Source organism: Microtus oregoni, unplaced genomic scaffold (assembly GCF_018167655.1).
Source record: "Microtus oregoni isolate MIOR12 unplaced genomic scaffold, Mior012 000033F_ref0000390, whole genome shotgun sequence".
In the NCBI taxonomy this organism is placed as follows: domain Eukaryota; kingdom Metazoa; phylum Chordata; class Mammalia; order Rodentia; family Cricetidae; genus Microtus; species Microtus oregoni.
This window is the reverse complement of record NW_024543092.1, coordinates 12,135,078-12,156,751: the sequence shown is the minus strand read 5'-3', so window position 1 is coordinate 12,156,751 and position 21,674 is coordinate 12,135,078. Positions and strand designations below refer to the sequence as shown.

Below are 21,674 nucleotides of genomic sequence, written 5' to 3'. Positions count from 1 at the left end.
TTTAATCGCCTGCTGTTATCTTTGATTTTTCTTGTTAGCAAGAGCCAAAGGTTTTCATGAACTCAGAGCATCCAAGAAGTTCATTGCTTAATCATCAAAAATAAAAATAAAGCAGTTGTATTGCAGGCAAATAAAATGAACACCCCCTTAAGTTCTTCAGTTTTGCCTAATAAAGTCTCTAACATACAGCCACACCATATTCCCAGTGCCTGGAGAGACATCTTGATTTAAAATGATGATCTCTTCTTCAGTAGATTGTCCTTGATTTTTTTGTTTACTCAGTTTCCTCATTGTCAGAGAAACTCACAGCTTTCAAATTTGCCTATCTGTTACTCAGACACAGAAAAACCAAACAGGCCTCAGTATCATTTAAAAAAATGATAAAGGTGGCCGAGAGTCCATGATAAACCAAGTAACAACAACTCTCTCTGAATCACACAAGAATGTAAAGCCAGCCTCAAGCAGTCCACTGGGTCAGTCTTGTCAGAGTGAGGCCTGTCTTACACTGTTCTTCAGGCTCTGCAAAATGAAGTTGTGTCCCAGGCCTCGGTGTACAGCAATCTCCTGCAACTGAAGGAAACCCTGTTCACAGTGGCCTCCAAGGATGACGTGGCGGCTATGAAGCTGCAGTTGGAACAGCTGGATGAGCGCTGGAGAGACTTACCACAGACAATCAACAGAAGGTTGGTTCCTTGCCAAAGGGCCCCGAATGATGCTCGTTTGTCTGCTAGGGTGAACGGTGTGTTTTGTTTGATTTACTTAATGTGTCTGTTCAAGGGAAGATTATAGAAGAGATGAAAACTACTCTGTCTGTCATGTTTGGATCCAGAGGTCCTCAAAAGTGAACGTTGCTGGCGAGCCTGGATGCCACGCATTGCTCTCACAATGGGCCCAGTGATGAACCCAGCTCAAACACATTCAATAGAGAAGGTTGCTGTTATTTGTATTATTTATTGTATTTGGGAGAAAATGGCTACTAATATTTTGCCTCGTGTGTTATTTATTTTTCAGCCAGAAGTGTTTTACACACGACTGCTTCTCCCTATCACTCCAATGTACACATTTGGAGAAACATGATAAAATGATGTAGCATTAAATGGGGGTGAAAATAGATTGAATCTTAATTAAGTTAAGGATTAATATTTGGCATATAAATCTTTCTAATTAAAAGCATGCCTGTAACTGGTATTGATTTCCAGTGGTTTTATTGTTGGCATAGCAGCTGCACCTGAATCTATGACTGGTTCAGCTACTGACTGAGGTTTTGCAAACACTGCCCAGCTATTCAGGTTGAGGCCCGGTGGGGACATAGAAGTCCTGTCAGGACTGCCTCTGCCTCTGTAGCCACAAATATAACTTTCAGCTACGTCTCTGTCATTCTATTTTACCAATAAAGACTCTGGAATCAGACACTGGGGTCAAAATCTGCTAACCCAGAGAGGCTAAGAAACAACAGCTAACCTTCCTCCTTAGCCAGCCACCCAGCAAGAGAACATCTCTTCTGCTGTCCCAAATAAAAAAAAGAACCACCAAGCTCAAAGTCCCTCCCTACAACTTTTGTTATGTTTCTCTATCCCTTTTCTGTATTCCCTCCAACTCTCTATGGCTACTTCCTGTCAACTAGTTACCAGCTCTGCCTCCTGACCCAAGGTCTTATTTAATTAACAGAAACCCAGGGTTCATAGTGTGATCAAGTATCTGGCAACAACCACTATGCTTCTGCACACGCTTTAACCTCTCTGACTGCCAGAAAGTTCACCTACTCAGCAACTGTTCACTGCGTTTCTGAAATGAAACTCTGTTGCTAGGCACAGGAGGTCATTCCCCACTTTCATAGTGTCTGTGCTTGCTTCCTTGTTATCTCTGATTTGTGTAATCAACCAACAGACGTTGACAGGGTCTCTGCTGCGTGCCAGGCGCCATGCCAGGTGCCAAAACCATTAGAGTGGACAAAACTTAATCTTGAGCAGTTTAAAACCAAGCTGAGGATGACAAAAAACCCATTAGAGGGTCAAGCATGGAGAACTATAGACAGGAGGGAGAAGAGGATGGTTATTGCCTGGGGGAAAGTCACAGAGAGGAATCAATAATTGTTCTTCAAAGTCAAGAAGCTTCCCTTAGAACAGGGACTGTTTACTAACTCCCAGAGAGAATGGGAGGACTTTTAGCTGACACAAAGGCATTGAAAGTAGAAGCCATATATACATATGAAAGTATAAGCTATGCGTGCAAGATGTTCCAGTAGCTTCCTGTTTCATAGTATATTCCATGTGATAAAACACTATGATGAAGAAACTTAGGAAAATTTCAGCTCACATTTCCGAGTCACAGTCCACCACTGAGGGGAGTCAGGGCAGGAACTTGAGGCAGAAACCACGGAGGAAGGCTGTTTGCTGGTTCACTGACAAGGCCGCCCTCAGCTAGCCCAGGATCACCTGCCTAGGAATGGTGCTGCTCATCGTGGACTGGGCCCTCCTCCGTCAATTAACAATCAAGTTAAAGCTACATGGAGCATAGATAGTCTGTAGAGAAACTGAACGTGCACCACTGGAATATGTATTAATATCAGAGGGTTACTATTCTTAATTCCAGTTTGGATTCTGATCTCGGTCACCTATTAGTAATCAGTTATTTCCCTTGCTTTATAAGTTGGTTGATCTGTGCAAATATGCTAGTCCTCTTTTCCAATTCTGTCATTATAAAAAAAAACAAATAAAACTCTTGCATTTGTGGAGTGGGAAGGGGGGCAAGACTGGGTTGGGGGAAATATGATAAATATTAACAAAGCAACACAATAAGGCCCCATGGCACTTTAGACACACCTGAGCAGTATGCCAAGGCAGATAGGTGTTGCTCTGGTGACCCACGCACAGCAGAGCAAGGAAATGGGCAAAGGTTCTAAGACAGGAATGGATGGACATGCACCAGAGAGATAAGTGGGAGAGCAGGCAGGCTCTATCAGATGGACCCAGAGAAAGAGATCAAGCAGGGCACAGGACACCACTATCACACGTCATAAGCTTTGAGGAGTTCATCTTCCTAGCTCTAACAGAAGTTCTTCTGGCTGTCATCTTGAGTGTAGGCACCTGGAGAAGGTATGGGGGCAGTAAGACTGTCAGTTTAGGGTGCTTCTAGAAACTGGGCAAGAGGAAAGGGCCTAGACCCGAGATGGGTGGGATTGGGTACAGGAAGAGGTACCACTCTGCAAGTGGTGCTGATACTGCTGGAGCAACAGATACAGTTGAGGTACAGTGATGGCGACGCAGAGCAGAAGCACAGAGCGGGAAGAGCAACCCACCAGAGTGGACAGGGATTCCCCGAGAGCAGGAAGACCAGGAGAAAGATGGGGCTTGGGAGAGAAGGAAGAACAACCCACCAGAGTGGACAGGGGGTTCCCAAGAGCGGGAAAACCAGGAGAAAGATGGGGCTTGGAAGAGAAGGAAGAACAACCCACCAGAGTGGACAGGGGGTCCCAAAGAGCAGGAAGACTAGGAGAAAGACAGGGCTTGGGGGTCTGAATATACCTAGAGGCCTGGCTTGTCTCTGTATAGCTATTTTATTTTGCTCAGGGAGTAAGCTCCAGAGGAAGCATTCAGGTCACAGCCCACCACTTACTGCCCCTCTCCCCACAGGATGCACTTCCTCCAGGCTGTACTGGCTGAGCACCAGGGGTTTGATGAGCTGCTGTTTTCCTTCTCTGTCTGGATTAAGCACTTTCTCAGCGAACTGCAAGCGACTTCAGAGATAAGCTTAAGGGACCATCAAGTGGCTCTCACTCGGCACAAGGTAAAATGGATTCTCTCAAGATGGAAACAGACGTGTTCAAAAAAGAGGCCCCTTGAATTTGGAAACAGAAAAGAGGCTCCTTGAATTCAAAGGGGTAGCACACTAAAATACATACATGGCAACAATTTAGCTTTCGTGTTTGTATGAAAAAATGGCTTGATAATTGGATTTATGGACCCAGCCACTGTGTTGGGCAGATAGATTTCAGATAAAACAGCAGGGTAACCCCAACAGCAGCAACAACAACAAAAACAACAACTGTAATTTAGAGCATAAAATGTTAAGAATTTCCATTTGGTTTTCTATTTTGTTTTGGTCCAAAACCAAAGACTGATACAAATTCCACTGTCTCCGCAGCTCATTTTTTTTTTCCTGAATTAACTACTTTGTATAAATATGGTTCCAAATTCATGAATTATTGATATTTTCCTTATTGTAACCTATGAACAATGCCTATTGTGGTGCTATTAAAATCCAAAGTCAGATATTGATCAAAGTATTGAGATGCTAGAGTTTCTATATAGAATCCATATAAAACATTTAACAATTTCTAAGTGTTTATTCTATGCTGGCTTTGTATGCCTCCTCTAAGAAAGGAAAAATAAACCTTACAATCTCCAGGACAGGAGACAGTTTTGTAGCTGATAGAATCACAGGCTTAAAGTCCATGGCACTCCGAGGAACCTGCCAGAGAGGCAGTGTTTCTGACTACGTGCTTCAGAGGGATGACTCTCAGGTTGGTCATCTGACCCAAGTCAGAGTCTTTCAATAGACTAACTTCACAAGGGTGAAGAAAGGATGGACTTACATAGGCAGGCTTTCTAGAGGAAAACCTTTAAGTACAAGGAGACCAGCTGTCTGGAGTGAGAAGTGGTTTGTTAGGCTGGGGACTATCTAAAGCCATCGTGGTCAAGATTAAAACAAGTGATGGTTTCTCTGCTGTTGACTGTGGTTTCCTGTTCCACTTGGTTCCTGAAGTCGTTACGTCCCAAAGAATCACACAGAGGTCTACATTAACTATAACTGATTGACCCATTAGCTCAGGCTTCTTATTAACTAATTCTTCTAACTTACATTAGTCCATAATTCTCGTCTGTGTTAGCCATGTGGCTTGGTACCTTTTGCGGCAAGGCAGTCACATCTTGCTTGCTCTGTGTCTGGCTTTCTTTGCATCTGGGTGACGAATGCAGACTGCAGCTTCCCTCTTCCCAGAATTCTTATTGCCCCACCTCCACTTCCTGCTTGGTCACCCCACCTATACTTCCTGCCTGGCTACTGGCCAATCAGCATATATTAAAAATAATATAAGTGACAGGATAAAAGACCACTGTCCCTCAGCACTCAGTGGTGGGAACTGGGCTAAAATTGATGACAATCTTCTGTTGGGCTTTAAACATGGTGTATTGTGGACTGGTCAAAATTCTATACTTAAAGAAAACTTAAACCTGATTGGAAAGTAATTAAATCAGTGTTATGTTCTATAGGGCTTGCATAAACAAGCAAAATTGAAAAGCTTATGAATGATTTGGAAAGCATTGCTATAGATATAACTTTAAAATATTTTATTTTATTTTTTAATTATGCATATATTAAAATGTGTGTGATATGTGTGTGTATGAGGTTGCACATGTGAATATAACTACCCATAATGGCCAGAAGAGGTCATTGTATTTATTGGAGGTAGAATCATAGACAATTGTAAGTCCTTTGAAAGGATATGAATCTGTTTTAACCATTGAGCCATCTCTTCATCACCCTGTGGATGAATTCCAAATGCCAAGCTAAAGACCAATGATAGGGCTTAGTCAGTAAAATACTATGGAAGTTCAAGGGCCAAAGTTTTATCTCCAGCATTCATATGAAAATTTCAGACATGGTAGCATGTGCCTTCAGTCCTAGTTCCAGGAGGCAGTGAGAAGATGGTCCCTAAGTCTCCCTAGCCAGCCAGTCTCACCCAATCAAGCACCTAAAAGTTCACTGAGAGACCATGAAGGGATGAGCAACTGAAGAAGACAGTCAATGTTGATCTCTAGCCTCTGCATGCATGCATACACTCATGCAAGCCAAGTCACAAATACACAGAACTATAAAGAATAAATAAATAAATGCTAGGCATTCCATCACATATGCTATCTACCTCGAGATCGCAAACCCTATTGTTTATCAAATAATAACTGTGGCGTGTCTGAGAACCAAAGACTCTCCTCCCTTCCAGGACCACGCTGCAGAAATAGAGAAGAAAAGGGGCGAAGCAGAGAGTCTGCAAGGTCACTTGGCAAAGCTGCGGTCTCTGGGACGAGCTGAGGACCTTCACCCGCTCCAGATCAAGGTTGATGATTGCTTCCAGCTCTTTGAGGAGGCCAAGCAGGTAGTGGAGAGGCGGAAGCTGGCTCTAACACAGCTCGCAGAGTTCCTCCAGAGCCATGCTTCGGCATCCACTCGTCTCCACCAGCTCAGGCAAACAGTGGAAGCCACCAAAAGCATGAGTAAGAAGCAGTCAGAGTTTCTAAAGAAAGACCTTGATGATGCTATTAAAGACGTGAAGGCATTAGAGCCCAGCGCCATCAGTCTTGATGGCGTCCTGACCAAAGCCCAGTACCACCTGAAGGGTGGGAGCCCGGAGCAGAGGACTTCCTGCAGAGCCACCACTGACCAGCTCTCTTCAGAAGTGGAGAGGATCCAGAACCTTCTGGGAACCAAGCAGAGTGAAGCAGATGCCCTGGCAGTATTGAAAAAGGCTTTCCAAGACCAGAAAGAAGAGCTGCTGAGAAGCATTGAAGACATAGAAGAAAGGACTGACCAGGAGCGCTTAAAAGAGCCCACCCGCCAGGCTCTACAGCACAGGTCAGAAACCTGGCAGATGCCAGTCTCATCTGCTTTCTGTTTGCTCGGGAATTCATTTTCATACCCGCGTGGGCAACTGTCTTTTCTTGCTGTCTCTGTCTGTTTCTCTGTGTCAACCACATCCCCTCTCCTCTCCCCCATACCTCCCTACTTCCCTTGAAGGTAGATGTGACACTTGGGAATTGTTAATTTATCTTTGATTTCCTTAAGGACCTTTGTAATGACAGTGTATGTATGGACACTCTGAGACCTTACCTACATGAGGACGGAACATCCTATTATCTAGTGGTTGTTGTTTGTTGTTTTGTTTTCATTTATTTATGTATTTATGTATTTATTTGTTTATTTGTTTGGGGGGTGATGTGTTTTGTCTTGTTTTTTTTTCCCCAGGCAGGGTTCCTCTGTGTAGCTTTAAGTGTACTGAAAATTGCTCGGTAGACCAGGCTGCCCTCAAACTCCCAGAGATCCACCTGCCTCTGCTGTCCAAGTGCTGGGATTAAAGGCCTGCGCCACCACCGCGTGCCTATCCTATTATCCTATTATCTATTACAAGCAATTTCTTCCTATCAAGAATTCAGGCAGAGGGGCTGGAGAGATGACCTAGCAGTTAAGATCATCTGCTCCTGCAGAGGACCAGGGTTCGGTTCCCAGCACTCCCGTGATGCCACATAACCATCCACAACTGTGATTCCAGTTCCAGGGAATCTGGTGCCCTCTTCTGCCCTCTGTGGTTACCAGACACGCACATGGTAGGATACAAGGGTGCAAGTGCTCACACATACATATAAGATAAAAAAAAATCTTTTTTAAAATTAAAGAATGTGAGCAGAGATTCGTATAAATGTGTGGTTCTAGGGACGAATGGATCAGCAGGCTCCTCCCTAAAAAGGTGTGTTACCAGTGCTTCAATAAGGCCTGGAGCGAGCTCATTGGGAGTACGAGACAAATGGCAGAGGGGAAGGAATGGAGACATTGGTCCTCCCTTGGTAAGAGCAGTTTAGCAGAGAGGCGGGTGGTCCTCTGAAGTCCGTATTCACTCATTGAAAGTGACGTCAGTCAACTTGGCCAAGTGCTTTTTAACTCTTTGCCTAGAGGGAAGCAGGAGACAGGCAATAAGGGGTGAGTGAAGTTGGGGCTTTCCCGGGAGTGTTCAGCGAAAAAGCAAAGGAGCCAGGGGGTAGTTCCTTTAGTAAATTTGGAAGTGACTTTCATCTATGAATGTAGATTCTAGTACAATCTTCTTTTACTTTATGAATAGAACCTTGTCCCTATTTAAGAGATTGAGTTCAGTCTTCAGCTTTGAAGGCGGAGAAACTTTGAAGTGCACTTACACCAACGTCCATAGTTGATGAGCATCACCATGGTGGCTCATCCAGTTCTAATCAGAACAGACAGGAAACCGAGACAGGAATGTGGTTTACATCAGAACTACAGGAGGCCTCTTATTATGTCATCTGTTATGATATCGAATGAATTTAACAATAAATTAGCAAGGAAGACTAAGGTCTGAAAAAAGTTAAACTAAATTTCCAAGTAAAGAGGCACAGAACTGCTCCCTGTAGCTCATCCCAGAAGCTACCAGCAGCATTGGGAATGCAAAAGAGCACTGATCCTCTCTGGCCAGCTCAGGCCAGCAGATGGAGGATCCTCAAGCTGCTGGAGATGAAGGCCCAAGCTGGGCTCAGCCCTGTCAACTTCTCTAATTCACTCAAAAGCACACATTAGCTGAGAAAATGTTACAATAAACTTCTGGATTTACCCAGTCTTGGATATATGGCTAACTCCCTGTACTGCTTGCTGTAGGCACTTCGCACCTGCATTTGCCAGGTGTGGAGAACAGGGACATCCGCCTGCAGCCACCTTGGGAACAGATGTATATTATACACTACAGCACAACACCAGAATGCATAGATGAGTCGGTGGCCTCCTATAGGGCCACATATTACAGATGTGCAAGCGATGATGCATTGGGGGACAGAAAATCAGAATTTCTTTCTCACAGTAATCTTTTATTAAAGGAGGTAATTTAGGTTTTAATAGTGTATTTTTTTTTTCATAAAACTTTGACGGTGCTCTTTTGACTTTGAAAAAACTGTAATACTGAAGGATAATTATTTATGACCTGGACCCCATTGCTCAGGAAGATTTCCTATGCTGACCTTGCAACAGAATTCACCTACTTGGCCTATAAAGTTAGCCTTCTTTGAGGGCTCTTCTACCACCAAACAGAGGAGAAGATAAAAGTTCAATAAAACATTGCGCATAAAGAGTAAGGGTGACTTTCAGTGTTTTCTGATATATGGTCATTTTGCAAAATTATATTTTAAGGTTTCTCTCTCCATTAATATGCATTAATTTAATTGCTGTGTTGAGAGTTTTGCTAGCTGTGTTAATGTGTGCTGTCTGAGGTCACAGAGTTAGAGAGAGGACGTATTGATAGTTTAGCACTGAACTAACATTTGGGTTTGCAGGTTGCGAGTTTTCAACCAGCTAGAGGATGAATTAAACTCCCGAGAACATGAGCTCTGTTGGCTGAAAGACAAAGCAAAACAGATCGCCCAGAAGGACGTGGCTTTTGCCCCTGAAGTGGACAGGGAGATAAACCGCTTAGAAGCTACCTGGGAGGACACTAAAAGACTAATTCATGAAAAGTAAGTCTCTCCAGAACTTGTCAAAGTTTCCAACTCGGTTTGTAACACTGCAAGTTATCTGTTGCTTTCTGAAGATGTGGCCAATGGTTAAATAGCCCTGGGTATTCTAGGCCCTGCTAGTAACACTAAAACTGCAATATTCCAGAACCGTGTTTAAAGTTGTTCTCTTGGTATGCCAGTGCATGTGAAGTTAATGTTAAAAAAAAAAAAGATTCCCTGAAAGCAGTAATTACCCATCATTGTGGGATACTACAATTAGAATTTTAAACTTGTTTGGTTATATTACCTGTAATTGAGTTAGTTAAATTTTAACTTGAAAGTACACATTTTACTGTAAAGTTCCCCCTTTTTTCCTAGGAAATTCTATGACAAACTCATTTAGTAGTCTCAGCTATCAAATTCCACACCATCAGTTCCAACAAGGGGAAACCCCCTCGTGTCTCACCAGAGTCCGTCTCTGTCCCTCGCTCCAGTTCTCTGCAGCCCTGGTTTACTTTCCATCTGTCCTTTCTCTTCTTTCCCTAATTGCATACAATGAATGTTGCTTGTGCCCCCCTCTGTGTGTGTGTGTGTGTGTGTTTATGTGTACATATACCAGGCTTTTTCTTTTTGAGCCACCAACCAGTTCGCAAATCATGACACAGAGACTTATTATTAGTTATGAATGCTCAGCCTTAGCTCAGGCTCCTTTCTTGTTAGCTCTTATAACTTAATCTGTTTCTCTCTATTTATCTTTTGCCTCAAGGCTTTTCCCTTTCTTCTTTCTGTATATCTTACCTTCATTGCTTCTTGTGTCTAGCTGGCTGATGGCTGCCTGACTTCTTGTGCCAGGACTGTCCCTTTCTTTCTCCTCATTCTCTTCTCTATCTTCTTCTCTTGTTCTCCCTCATTCTAGATTTCTCCTCCTACTTACTCTCCTGCCTACCAGCCCCACCTCTCCTTTCTCTGCCTAGCTATTGGCCATTCAGATCTTTTTTAGGGCAAACAGGTACCTTAGGCAGGCAAGGTGAAACAAATACAACACATCTTTACATAGTTAAACACACATCCTTACATGGTTAGCAAAGGTGGCAGAAACAAATACAACAGACCTTCACACCATTATAGTAATAGTCTGCAGTATAAACAAGTGTAACATATCTGAACGTAGTTAAAGTAATTTCCACAGCATGTGAATGGTTCATTTTTAAAATATGTGGCTACAAATTCCATTGAATGGATGTGCCACAGGCAATATAGTTACTCATGGATGGACATATGGAGTCTTTTTCAGATCATTAAATATTAAACCTCTATGGGCATTCACACTTCTGATGGTTTTTACATAAGATTTTATATCTCACTGCTTTGCTGGGTAAGTATATGTTTAAATGTATAAAACACTGATAAGCAATTCAACAAAGTATCTGGACCAGGCAGGGGAAATCTCCAGCAGGCATGCATTGTTCCCCACACTGACCACTGTCCAGTTCTACATATGTGATTGAGCAGTCACCATTCTAACACACAGATAGCAGCATCTCATGTTTTTAATTTGCATTTGCCTAGCGATTGATAATGATAGGTATATAGTTCACTTTAGCTGTGTGTTTGTGTCTTCTTTAATTAAATGTTTACTAAAAGTGGCTGTGTTTGTTGAAGTGTTCCTTATATCTGTACAATCTCAGACTGAATCTACATAATTTTATAGAAATTATAGACAAACAATTCAAAATTTTCTATATAAAAACAAATAACTAAGTATCAGTCATTGTTTTTGAGGAGGTGGATCTGGGAAGATGGCTCATTGGATAGTGTTTACTGTAGTATGGAGCCCTGACTTAAAGCACCCACCCAGTACCCACATGAAGCTGAGTGTATGCTGCAGTCTCAAAAGCAGGGAGGTGGAGGCGGGAGAGTTCTGAGGCCTGCTAGACGATCAGTCAGGAAAAAATGGCAAGCTCCAGATTCCTTGAGAGAGCCTGACTCAAAAAGTAATGTAGAGATGGGTTGAGAGAAAGAGCCGATATGAAAATCTGGCTTACATACATGTATGCACGCGCGCACACACGCACACACACACATGCACATACAAACAGGAATGCATAACTGTATCTTCTTTTATTTCTAAGGAGGAATTCTAAGGCTCACATTACCTGGGTTACTGTGATATTTTAGCTGAAGAATAATTAAATGGAACAGAAATAAATAAGATGGATAAATGTACTCATTCATACACAATCAACTCATTGTTGACAGTTTCACATGAGAAGTTGATGAAGAGAATCTCTTCAGGGAAGGATGATGCTGGGACATTTGGCCACTCATTTGCTTTTAAAAAAGTGAGCCTCAGACCCTATTGCATCATATGCAAAGGCATTTGAAAGAAAATTAGGATTGGTTTATATGATGACTTTAAACAGAGGTTCTTAATTTAACTATGTCACACAAAGACTATTTTGTTTTATCTGTTATTGGTTTCTTCCCCCCACCTTCCCTTCAACTTATAGAATCAAAAAATAGCCTAAGCAGCATAAAAAAAAAAAACACTTTAAATCTTGCAATATTTGGGTGCCTCATGTAAGATTGAGTTGGAGAGGAGACTGGAGTTAGAATTTAGCAGAATAAACTAACAACAGTATTGATCTCAGTGGGGAGAGCATGGCTTTCTCTTGGTACCCACGCCCATCTCTGAATGCATTTGTGTAATGATATATTAGGTTTAATACAAAAGAACTCAGTCCCTTCCTGATGTGTGATAAGTGATATCTTCTTTAATCATTACAGCCAGGGGCAGTGCTGTGGGCTTATTGACTTAATAAGAGAGTATCAGAATTTGAAGTCAGCTGTGTGTAAAGTTCTGGAAAGTGCTAGCAATGTCATTGCCATGAGAGCTACCGTGAAGGACCAGGAGGACCTGAAGTGGGTCTTTGCCAAGGTAAAATGCAAGCACAATTATTTAAGTGGTCTTCAGTGTTCATCCATGCATTTTCCTCTCTGCACAATTGTTCCTGTTTGACATCTAGATGTGGATAATTCCTGTTGGCAGTTCAACTCTTTCTAAAAATGCTAATTTTTTAGAAAAATTTAATTTAAGAAAATTAAAGATTTATATATGTAATATATATCTGTATTTATGTATATCTCAGCTGTGTGTATTTATACACGTTCACATATTGCCATTAGTTTCTTCATAAAGTTGAGTAAAATACATCTCTTAGAGGGCTAATGTTTTTAATCCCTCATCACTGGTTGTTTAACTAATTAAGGAAACGTTTATGTCCACAGCATGAAACTGCCAGGAACGAAATGAATTCTAAACAGAAAGAGTTGGACAGTTTTACCAGCAAAGGCAAACACTTGCTATCTGAGCTGAAAAAAGTCCACAGCGGAGATTTCAGCTTGGTCAAGACTGACATGGAAAGCACCCTGGACAAGTGGCTGGATGTAAGAGCGCCCCCTGGAGTCTGTGCGCGGCCTACATGCAGGTTCTTTCAGGCAAATGGGCGGAGGATTAACCAGAGATTGGAACTCCGGTTCCAGTTTTCAGAGTTAACTCCAAAGTGAAGAAAAATGATAGCTGGAGAGAGAAGACAGTTGCATGAGCTACTTGACAAAGCTTACTGACAGTCCCCCATCTGATAACTACAAGCATGACAAATTACAACTTAGAACGTTTCCCTTCTCAGAATGCTGGCGTTACAGATAAAAATCGGATAACATATCCATATCCATATTAAATTTCTAATGATAGAAAATTAAATTGCAGTAAATATGAATTTGGGGTATGGAGGCTGTGGTCTTGCACTGAAGAGATCAGGCTTGTATTTTAGAACTTTGACTTTCAATTCTTACACCATCATTCACTAGCTCCATGGCCAGATCCTAAATGTTTTCTGTATCACAGATATGCTCAAATCTAATTAATGTCCATCCCTATACCACAGCATTACCAATAAAAGTGCTTAGAAAATAAATACAGGGCTGGAGAGAGGACTCAGAGGCAGAGAACACTGGCTGCTCTTGTGGAAGATCCGAGTTTGATCTTCAGCACTCAGAGAACAGCCCCCAGCCGTCTGTAACCCAAGCCCCAGGAGATGCGATGACCCTTTCTGGCCTATTTAGGCACTGCACACATGTAGTGCATATACATACAAGTACAAAACACCTGTACACAGAAAATAAGTTTTAAATAAAGAAAATAAAAAATACGATGCCATCCTATATGGACCTCAGTCCTGTAGAGTCTTATCCAGTGAGTGACACTTCTGTGCATTCTAACACACCCTTTGTCATTTATACCCCAACTTATGAATGAAAAGTGAATGTCTCAGAACTCAAACAACTCTCCCATTGATGAAGTTAGTCTACGTATTGGTTGGCATTTAAGGTATGCTAATAAATGGACAATAATTTTTTTTTGAAATTTTGTCAGAATATAATTTTTCTTATCATGAAAGCATTGGTGGGAGAGTGAGGGTTCAAGAACTTCATATTTTGATGACCTGGGGCCTGCTTCCTTTCTCAGGTATCAGAGAGAATTGAAGAAAACATGGACAGATTAAGGGTAAGCCTATCCATCTGGGATGATGTCCTCTCAAGTAAAGATGAGATTGAAGGATGGTCCAACAGCTCTCTTCCACAATTGGCTGAAAATATCGGTGACCTGAACAACAGCCTCAGAGCTGAAGAATTCCTGAAAGAATTTGAGGTAAATGACAATACATACAAGTGGAGGTAGGGCATGCCTTTATATAGAAGAAGAGAGAGAGAAAAATGGGTGTTCCTACGTCCATTCTGCTTTTCAAAGACACAGAGGAATAAGGCAAAAGTCACCTAACTTCAACTATTGATTTTAAAAATTTATTAGGCTCTAGCTAAGCAATTTTAATAATTATTTCTTAGTTGGGGCTTATATTCCTCACTCTTCTGTTGCTGTAATAAAATCCCTGCCAGAAATCAGCTTTGGAGAGAAAAGGTTTATTCAACACTTAGCAGAGACAGCACGGCAGCAGGAATGTGAGGCTAAACCACCACAGTTCATCTTCACACGGGAATCAGAAAGAGAAATCCAAAAGTGGGGCCGAGGTATAAACACCCCACAGACACACATCCTCCAGCAAGGCTTCCCCTCCTAATACTTCCCAAACAGTGCCACCAACTGGCCACCAAGTCTTACAACACATTAGCATATGGGGACAGTTTTTATTCAACCCCTAATAAGGAACTTCAAACATTAGTATAAAAGAAAAGTACATTAAGTTTCCAATTATTCTGTAAATATGGTATTTTCCTTTGTGAAACCCAAACAGGGAGTGTTTGTAACATTTTGTGCCTATTCTTCTTCATTCGGAAAAGAAACATCTACATTGAGCTGGGGTTATAAAGAAGGATGCTTAAAAGAAATCCTACTCTCACTCAAAATTGAGAATGATAGAGGGTTATTTATGTAGGGGTAGATTTGTAGGGATAAGTCCCGCCCCTTAGGGGGCGTGTTCGCCTCGGGCTAATGTCTGCCTATAAATTTGGCGAGCAAGCTCCGAGTGCTTGCTTCTGCTTTCCTGGTCTCCGCGGGAACGGTGGTTCTGTAAGTCTATTTCTACATTAAAGCTATATATATATTTTTACACTCTGTCTGCATTCATTTACGCCGTTACATAGATTTACAGATCACAATCCTCTACTGGAATGGGGAACAGCAATCAAATCCTGCAGCCGGAAAAGTGGCCAGATGCACACTTTGCATCAGCATAAATAGTATAAGAGGCCACACCCAAGTGAGCGGGTAACTTAAAGGCTACTGGCAGTAGGAATTCCTACAACAGGGTTATGTTTGGTGTTGTGTTGTATTTTATTTATGGTAATAGAAGAATATTAATGGTTAGAAAGTACCCAGGTCTTGAAAAATTGTGCTTGATTGGTTATTTATTCTAAACTACATTTAATCCTATTTATTGTGTTGGTTTTTAAAATTCATCCATGAAATTCTTAGCAAACATTGTGCCGGTTAGTTGGGAATTTTTTTTTTTTTTGGCCTTGGGGTTTGGGGGTCTTTTGTTAGTTTTTGTTGTTGGTGTTGTTGTTTGTTTTGTTTTTGTGACCTGATACAGACTAGAGCCATCTGGGAAGAGGGACCCCCAACTGAGATGTTACCTCCAAATTAGCCTCTAGGGCATTTTTTGATTAATGATTTATGTAGGAGGGACCATCCCTAGGCAGGTGGGTTGTATGAACGAGCAAGTAGAACAAGACACAGGGACAAACCTATGAAAAGCCTTTGTCCATGGTTCTTGCCTCCTTTTCTTGAGTTTCTGCCCTGATTTCCCTCAGTGATGGATGCTGACACGGAAGTATAAGCCAAACCAACTCTTCCTCCCCAAGTTGCTTTTGGTCACGGTGTTTATGACAGATAAAGCATTTGTGGTGTAATCATGAGAGCTCTGGTCTTAGATCCTCAGAGCTCTCATGTGTTCTGTGTGTGTGCTGGTCTGCCTATGATCCTATATCCAAGAATCAGTGGCAGGAGATCCTCAGAGCAAATTCACTAGCCAGACTCCCCAAAACAATGAGTACTGGGTTCAAGTGAGAGACCCTGCCTCAATTTATATGGTGGAGAGCAATCGAGGAAGATACTCAATGCTGACCTCTGGCCTTTGCACACAATGCACAGACTTTCACATGTGCCTGCACACGTACACATGTGAATGCATAATACACACAATTGAAAAACCATGTAGCAATAATAGGGACATGATTAGAAATTAGACAGGTTAAAGAGAGAGAGCTGTTTCAAAAGGCATGTAATTGATTGTCATTTTGGGAGGGAAGATCCTACTCACATTCTGCAGTCTGGTACCCCACAGCCCCCATCCCCTACACCCCACACCTGGCACATACAAAGAACCTGACAGCTAACAACTGTAGTCTGGTTTAATTGTACTGCCTATGTTCCTGGGCAATCTCAGATCTAATAGTTTTTGAGAGCTCTTGTAATATAATTTCAATGTCTAAAAGTATCAGAACTCAAGAAAACTATACAGACTAAACATTCAGACATAGTGAAGAATCCCAAGGTCCTTTTTAGTTGTTACTACTGATGTTAAAATTAGTATTACAACTTGGAGAGTGTTCTGTCCTGGAGTCGGGTATTCAGGCTCACAAAGGGTGATTGTTAGAAACTGTGTTATCCAGAATTAAATGCACATAAGAAAAAGCTAATTGTGGGCTGGAGAGTTCTCTTGGTGGTTAAAAGCATTAAGTGCTCTTCCAGAGAACCTGGGTTCAATTCCCGTTATTCACATGGTGATCACAACCATCTGTAGCAGTTCCAGGGGATATGATACCCTCTTTTGGCCTCTGAAGAAACCAAGCTTGCCTGTGGTGCACAGACATACATGCAGACAAAACACCCTTACCATAAAATAAAAGACAAATTTTAAAAAAGAAAAGAAAAAATCGAATAACAGGAATCGTGCCTTAGTGGTAAGAGTGTATATTGCTCTTGCAGAAGACCTTAGATCAATTCCTAACACCCATGTTGATATGGCCTCCAGTTCCTGCAGAACAAGTACCTTCTTTTGGCCTTTGTGGGCAGTAGGCATGCACACACTACACACTCACATGTATAAGCAAAACAAGTCTTTAAAAAGTCTAATTGTAATAAATTTACAGTTAAATAAATTTGATAAAAATAAATGTAGTGCATACTCAAAATTTATCTTTCTTTGTCAGATGATGGCACAAAGTTATCGTCTTAGCACTTGGGAGGCTGAGGCAGAATGATGGCTGCAGGTTAGAGAGTAATTTAGTCATGTAGCAAGACCATATTGCAAAAAAACTATCGTTGACTAGTTATTATTATACACCTTAGTATGCTCTAAACCCTTGAATTCTTGATGCCTGATACATTGGCAGCAGACACAGGGCATGCCATGCAATGCTGTGCTATTCTATGGTGCGTCTTCCTGCTCCACAAGGATGGTTACACCATGCTTGGAACCTACAGTTACGGTAAATACTGCAGCAGGAGTTCTCGTAGGACAGGCTGTTGTCAAATCAGCCTTCTTGTGCTGACTGCAGAAACTTGGCTATCTGTGTGCCTCAAACCCTTATATGGTGTGGCAAGGTTCAGTCTCCCAGAGATGGGTTTTTTGTTGCTGACCCTGTGATACATCGGTTACTAAATCAGTGCCCTGGAACCAACCCAGAACCTGGCTCTGCCCTTCCTGCTGCCAGCCCTTTCTTCACACCATGCTCTAAGTGAGTGTGGGTCAGCAGGTGAGTTCGCTAAACACCTAGCTTGTTCTGAAAAAGCCACCCAGCCCGGAGTGAGTTCCATATTGTACAATAAATTGCTTTCTGAGCTCAAGCCATTGGAAATTCTGTTGTCCCAAAGCACTAGGTTCTGTTTCTCAATCTGAGAGAGCTCTCGTATTAAACATTCTTTGGTGACTCAGAACTGTGAAGTTTATAAGCATCTTTGCTCAATAATGATTCTTGGTTTGGTATTTGTTTGCATGTTAATTGTTGATTGAAAGGGGGAGGGGTAGATAAAATAGCAAATGCCAAAATTATTTCTGCTTCAAGGCCTTGTAAATATTTATTTGAAGCGTGCCTTCTGTGTGCTGTTGATAGTCGCTGAGCAGTCCTGGTGTGCATTTGTTTTAGCTTGCTTCTGTAAGACTTTAGTGTTGCCATAGTAACTAATAATAACACTGCTAATGAATAAATGGCAGCCTAGTGGACATTTCCACTGACTCAATGCTTTTGGTCAGTGTTTCATATTTTCCGGGGATTTTATTCCAATAAAAGAGGGTGAGAAGAAAAAGAGAGATTCCCACTTACCCTCTTATTCAGAGTGAACTTTAATGGTAACAGTTTCCACACTAGTGAATATGTTGAGCAGATCTTCTAAATACTGCTTCAAGATGGCGTCATGACCGTTAGCTCTCCACATGCGATGCCAAGTGTAGTCTGTTGGTCTTCGGATTCATGATGCCTTTCCCCTATGTCTTTACTTTCATAGTCTGAAGTTAAAAACAAAGCCTTGAAATTGGAAGAACTGCATTCCAAAATCAATGACCTTAAAGAACTAACGAAAAATCCAGAAACACCCACAGACCTTCAGGTAAGCAAAAGATGATTTTTGTAGTAAATACCACGTAACAGCCAATCACATCTTCACTTCCAAAATACAAAATGAGTATGTGTGTGTACCTTTACATGTGTATATGTCTGTATCACCATAATTCTTAGCCAACACATACAGGGGTTAAACATTAGCATCAGTAAAAGTATTTGTGTCCATATTTGTTGCATATTTGCATTCCAAATATCATAAGGGTAGTTCTTTTTTCCTTACAGAATTGTGGATGAATTAACAGCCTGATTCTTTCTTGGTGCATTTTATGTTTAAACAGGAATAGACCCAGCGCCCCCAATGAATACGTGTTCTTACTAATAATGTGCTAACCCGTTTACACCATAACTGGGCTAGGGGACAGGGCTAGGATTGCCAATGTCTGTTCACGGCCCTGTTGATGGTTCCAGTCCCAGGAACCATGAAGAAGATCAGGAAGTAACTGGGTTGGACAGGGAACCTGGGCTTCCCTCATGCCTGAGCCCTAGAAGCACTCAGTGTGTTCGGTATGCTTTGACTGACACCTCACCAGCTCCTGGTTGAAGTCTCTTTCTTTTCGAGGTGTTCATGGTTTTTTTCCCCTCCTCATTGTCCTTGATTCTCTCTCTAACTGACTTAGCCATGCTTGGTGCTGATCCCAGGCATGGATGGGAGTGCTGGATGCTTCATAGGAAGCCAAGGAAGTAGCAGTCATCGTCACAGCTGAGAAGAAGGGATGATGTTTACTATCACATATATTTGGGACAGCAGAGGGCAATAAGCTATTGCAGAGCGAGGCTGGAGCAAGGCTTTGGGGTGTGAGCTCCTGTGTATCTCTCCTCTTTCACCCTACTCATCCCCCACCTCAAGGAAGACATGTCAGATGTCTTTACTGTCCTCTAGGATAGGTAGAAGAATTTTGGTGACACTGTTCAGGGGGCAGCTTCATTTGTGCCCTACAGTTGGCAGCCACCAACATCTGGTTTCTAAACCCCTGCCAGGCAGGCTGGCTGATTTCTGATGTATTTGCCAAAGAGTAAATGCTTGCACGGGTAACCTGCATCTCGGCAGCAGATGAGGTGGGCAAAGTGGGGGGATGGGGTGAGTACCATTATGTGGCCTCAGCCTGAAAGTTATGAGTAAAGGAAGAGACCGCTCTTTGACCCCACTGCGTGAGGGCAGCTAAGTTGTCTAAGAACTCTCTCCAGGGGATGGACGCAGAGATGCCTTGGGCATAGAAAAGACAGAATAAAGAGGCAGTATAGAATGCACAGGTTCATCGAGGGATTTCAGCTGGGGTCCAGTAATGAGGGCATCTCCCTCCTAAGAGGACCCATAAACCTAGAGAAGTGAGGTTATGAGAGGCAGCTCACACTCACCCTTGAGTCTTCAGTTCAGAATACCTCACTCACCTCCCTCCCATCCAGGCTTGCGGATCCTACAGCTGTACCAAGCAGGAATAGAAGCGTGGCAACGCAAGAAGAAAGGAGGTTCTTATCTCCTTGCTTACAGCTGCACTGATCCAGGAGTTAAGAAAAGACATCAAACCTTTATGTTTGATGATTTTGCCAAACTGCACTGATCTTTGAGATGTGGTATTAAGACCTTTTTCAGTTTAGAGTAGTTGTAATTCCCTTTATTAACTTGGGAGCCACAAAACTCAGCTTTCCTGAAATACCTCATCTTAGGAGAAGAAAGAAAATAACCCTACTGCAAGCTTATGGGATAAAATCGGTTCACCATTAAACCTTATGGCGGGGTTCCTCCAGTCATCACATCCAGGCAGGCCTGTGTGACTGTTCCTTGTGGAGAATTAACAGCAGACTTTTGGTCCAGCTTCGCTATTAGGATGTACTCTTCCCTTCCCTGAAACCCCCATCCAAACCACACTCTATTGAAGTCCAGAGTAACTGCAGCCCTGCTCTTTGCCATCACTCAATGTGTTTGGCAGCCCACACTTGCTGGTTTTCCATCCTGGGAAAAGCTATTAGTACTGGAGAGGCTTCCATGGTGAGCCTAATATGTTCTCGATGGAGTTCCGCGTAAACAGAATTCCAGGCGGGTGAGTGTGTTTTTGGTCCTCCCAGACTTTCACGAACTCTTGCTTTATATTCAGTTTATAGAAGCAGACTTACGGCAGAAACTGGAGCATGCCAAAGAAACCGCCGAGGAAGCAAAGGGAACCCTGAAGGATTTCACGGCTCAGAGTACCCAAGTGGAGAGGTTTGTCAAGGACATAACAACGTGGCTGATCAATGTGGAAGAATCGCTGGCCAGGTGTGCCCAAACTGGGACTTGCGAAGGGCTGAAGAAAGTCAAGGTAAGTCCAAAACTAACCTTCTGTGTTTCTACTTGAAGTCTAAAGTTATTCTCCCATTTTGTGACTGTGATGAACATATAATGTCTGCTTTCAGCCTCCCGGCAGAATTAGTGACATGAGAAGTAAATGCAAGGATTAAAAAAGCGAAAGATGGGCAAAAAGTTGATAGAATGCATTGCTGTCGGCCCTGCCTGCCAGTTACATGTGTGTATGTGTGCATGTGCGTGTGTGTGTGTGTGTGTGTGTGTGTGTGTATCTTTTTGTAAAAGAGTGAAGACTGTGAGGAGCCTGTTTGACTTTGTATCAATTTTTGAGCCTCAAATGATTTATCATCACTTAATTATCTTTGTGTTTAATTTGAACACTTTCATCTGTAGAATGCTGTGATTTTCTTTAAGTAAGGAAATCATCCTACGTCCTCTCTTCGTGTTAACAGATGACAACCCTGCTCAAGTGTTTGTACAGTATGTATATTGTATTGACTTTTCAACATTGTTCTTTTGAAAAAGATCGTTTTCTCTCCGTGTGTGTGTGTGTGTGTGTGTGTGTGTGTGTGTGTGTGTGTTTATTCACATGTGATCCAGGTACCCAGAGAGTACAGAAGAGGGCTCGGAGTACGAGTTACAGGTTTTTGTGAGCCACCCAACCTGAGTGTTGGGAACCAAACTGGGTCTTCTGAGAGAGCAGCAATGGACACTAACCACTGAGCTATTTCTCCAGACCTGGCCCTGCTCTTCCTTAGCATAGCTTTATACTAAGCTATAGATAAGGACATAGAGCTTTAAACAAATTGTGCGTGTGTGCATGTGCGTGCCCAGATTCTAACCACTTGCTAATAGCTGTTTGTTACTAAGTGGGACTGGCATACTTCATTAAAGCATCAATACAGGACTGGGAGATAGCTCAGTTGGTAACCTGCTTGCTGGATAAGCCTGAGGATGTAAACTAACCTCTAAAAAAACCTGTGTATTTGATT

The 21,674-nt window shown here is 42.2% G+C and overlaps 1 protein-coding gene across 4 annotated transcripts in view; it reads left to right on the top strand.

The window, feature by feature from the left end:
• The window catches only part of Syne1 (spectrin repeat containing nuclear envelope protein 1), a 461,524-nt gene that overhangs the window by 183,932 nt on the left and 255,918 nt on the right, over positions 1–21,674 (top strand). For all 4 annotated transcript variants that reach the window (XM_041680032.1, XM_041680030.1, XM_041680029.1 and 1 more), the window contains 9 exons: positions 517–683; positions 3,633–3,786; positions 6,002–6,630; positions 9,102–9,281; positions 12,048–12,198; positions 12,549–12,707; positions 13,789–13,971; positions 18,286–18,387; positions 20,495–20,698. In XM_041680032.1, coding sequence (XP_041535966.1) covers positions 517–683; positions 3,633–3,786; positions 6,002–6,630; positions 9,102–9,281; positions 12,048–12,198; positions 12,549–12,707; positions 13,789–13,971; positions 18,286–18,387; positions 20,495–20,698 — 1,929 coding nt within the window. The remainder of the gene's footprint in view (positions 1–516; positions 684–3,632; positions 3,787–6,001; positions 6,631–9,101; positions 9,282–12,047; positions 12,199–12,548; positions 12,708–13,788; positions 13,972–18,285; positions 18,388–20,494; positions 20,699–21,674) is intronic.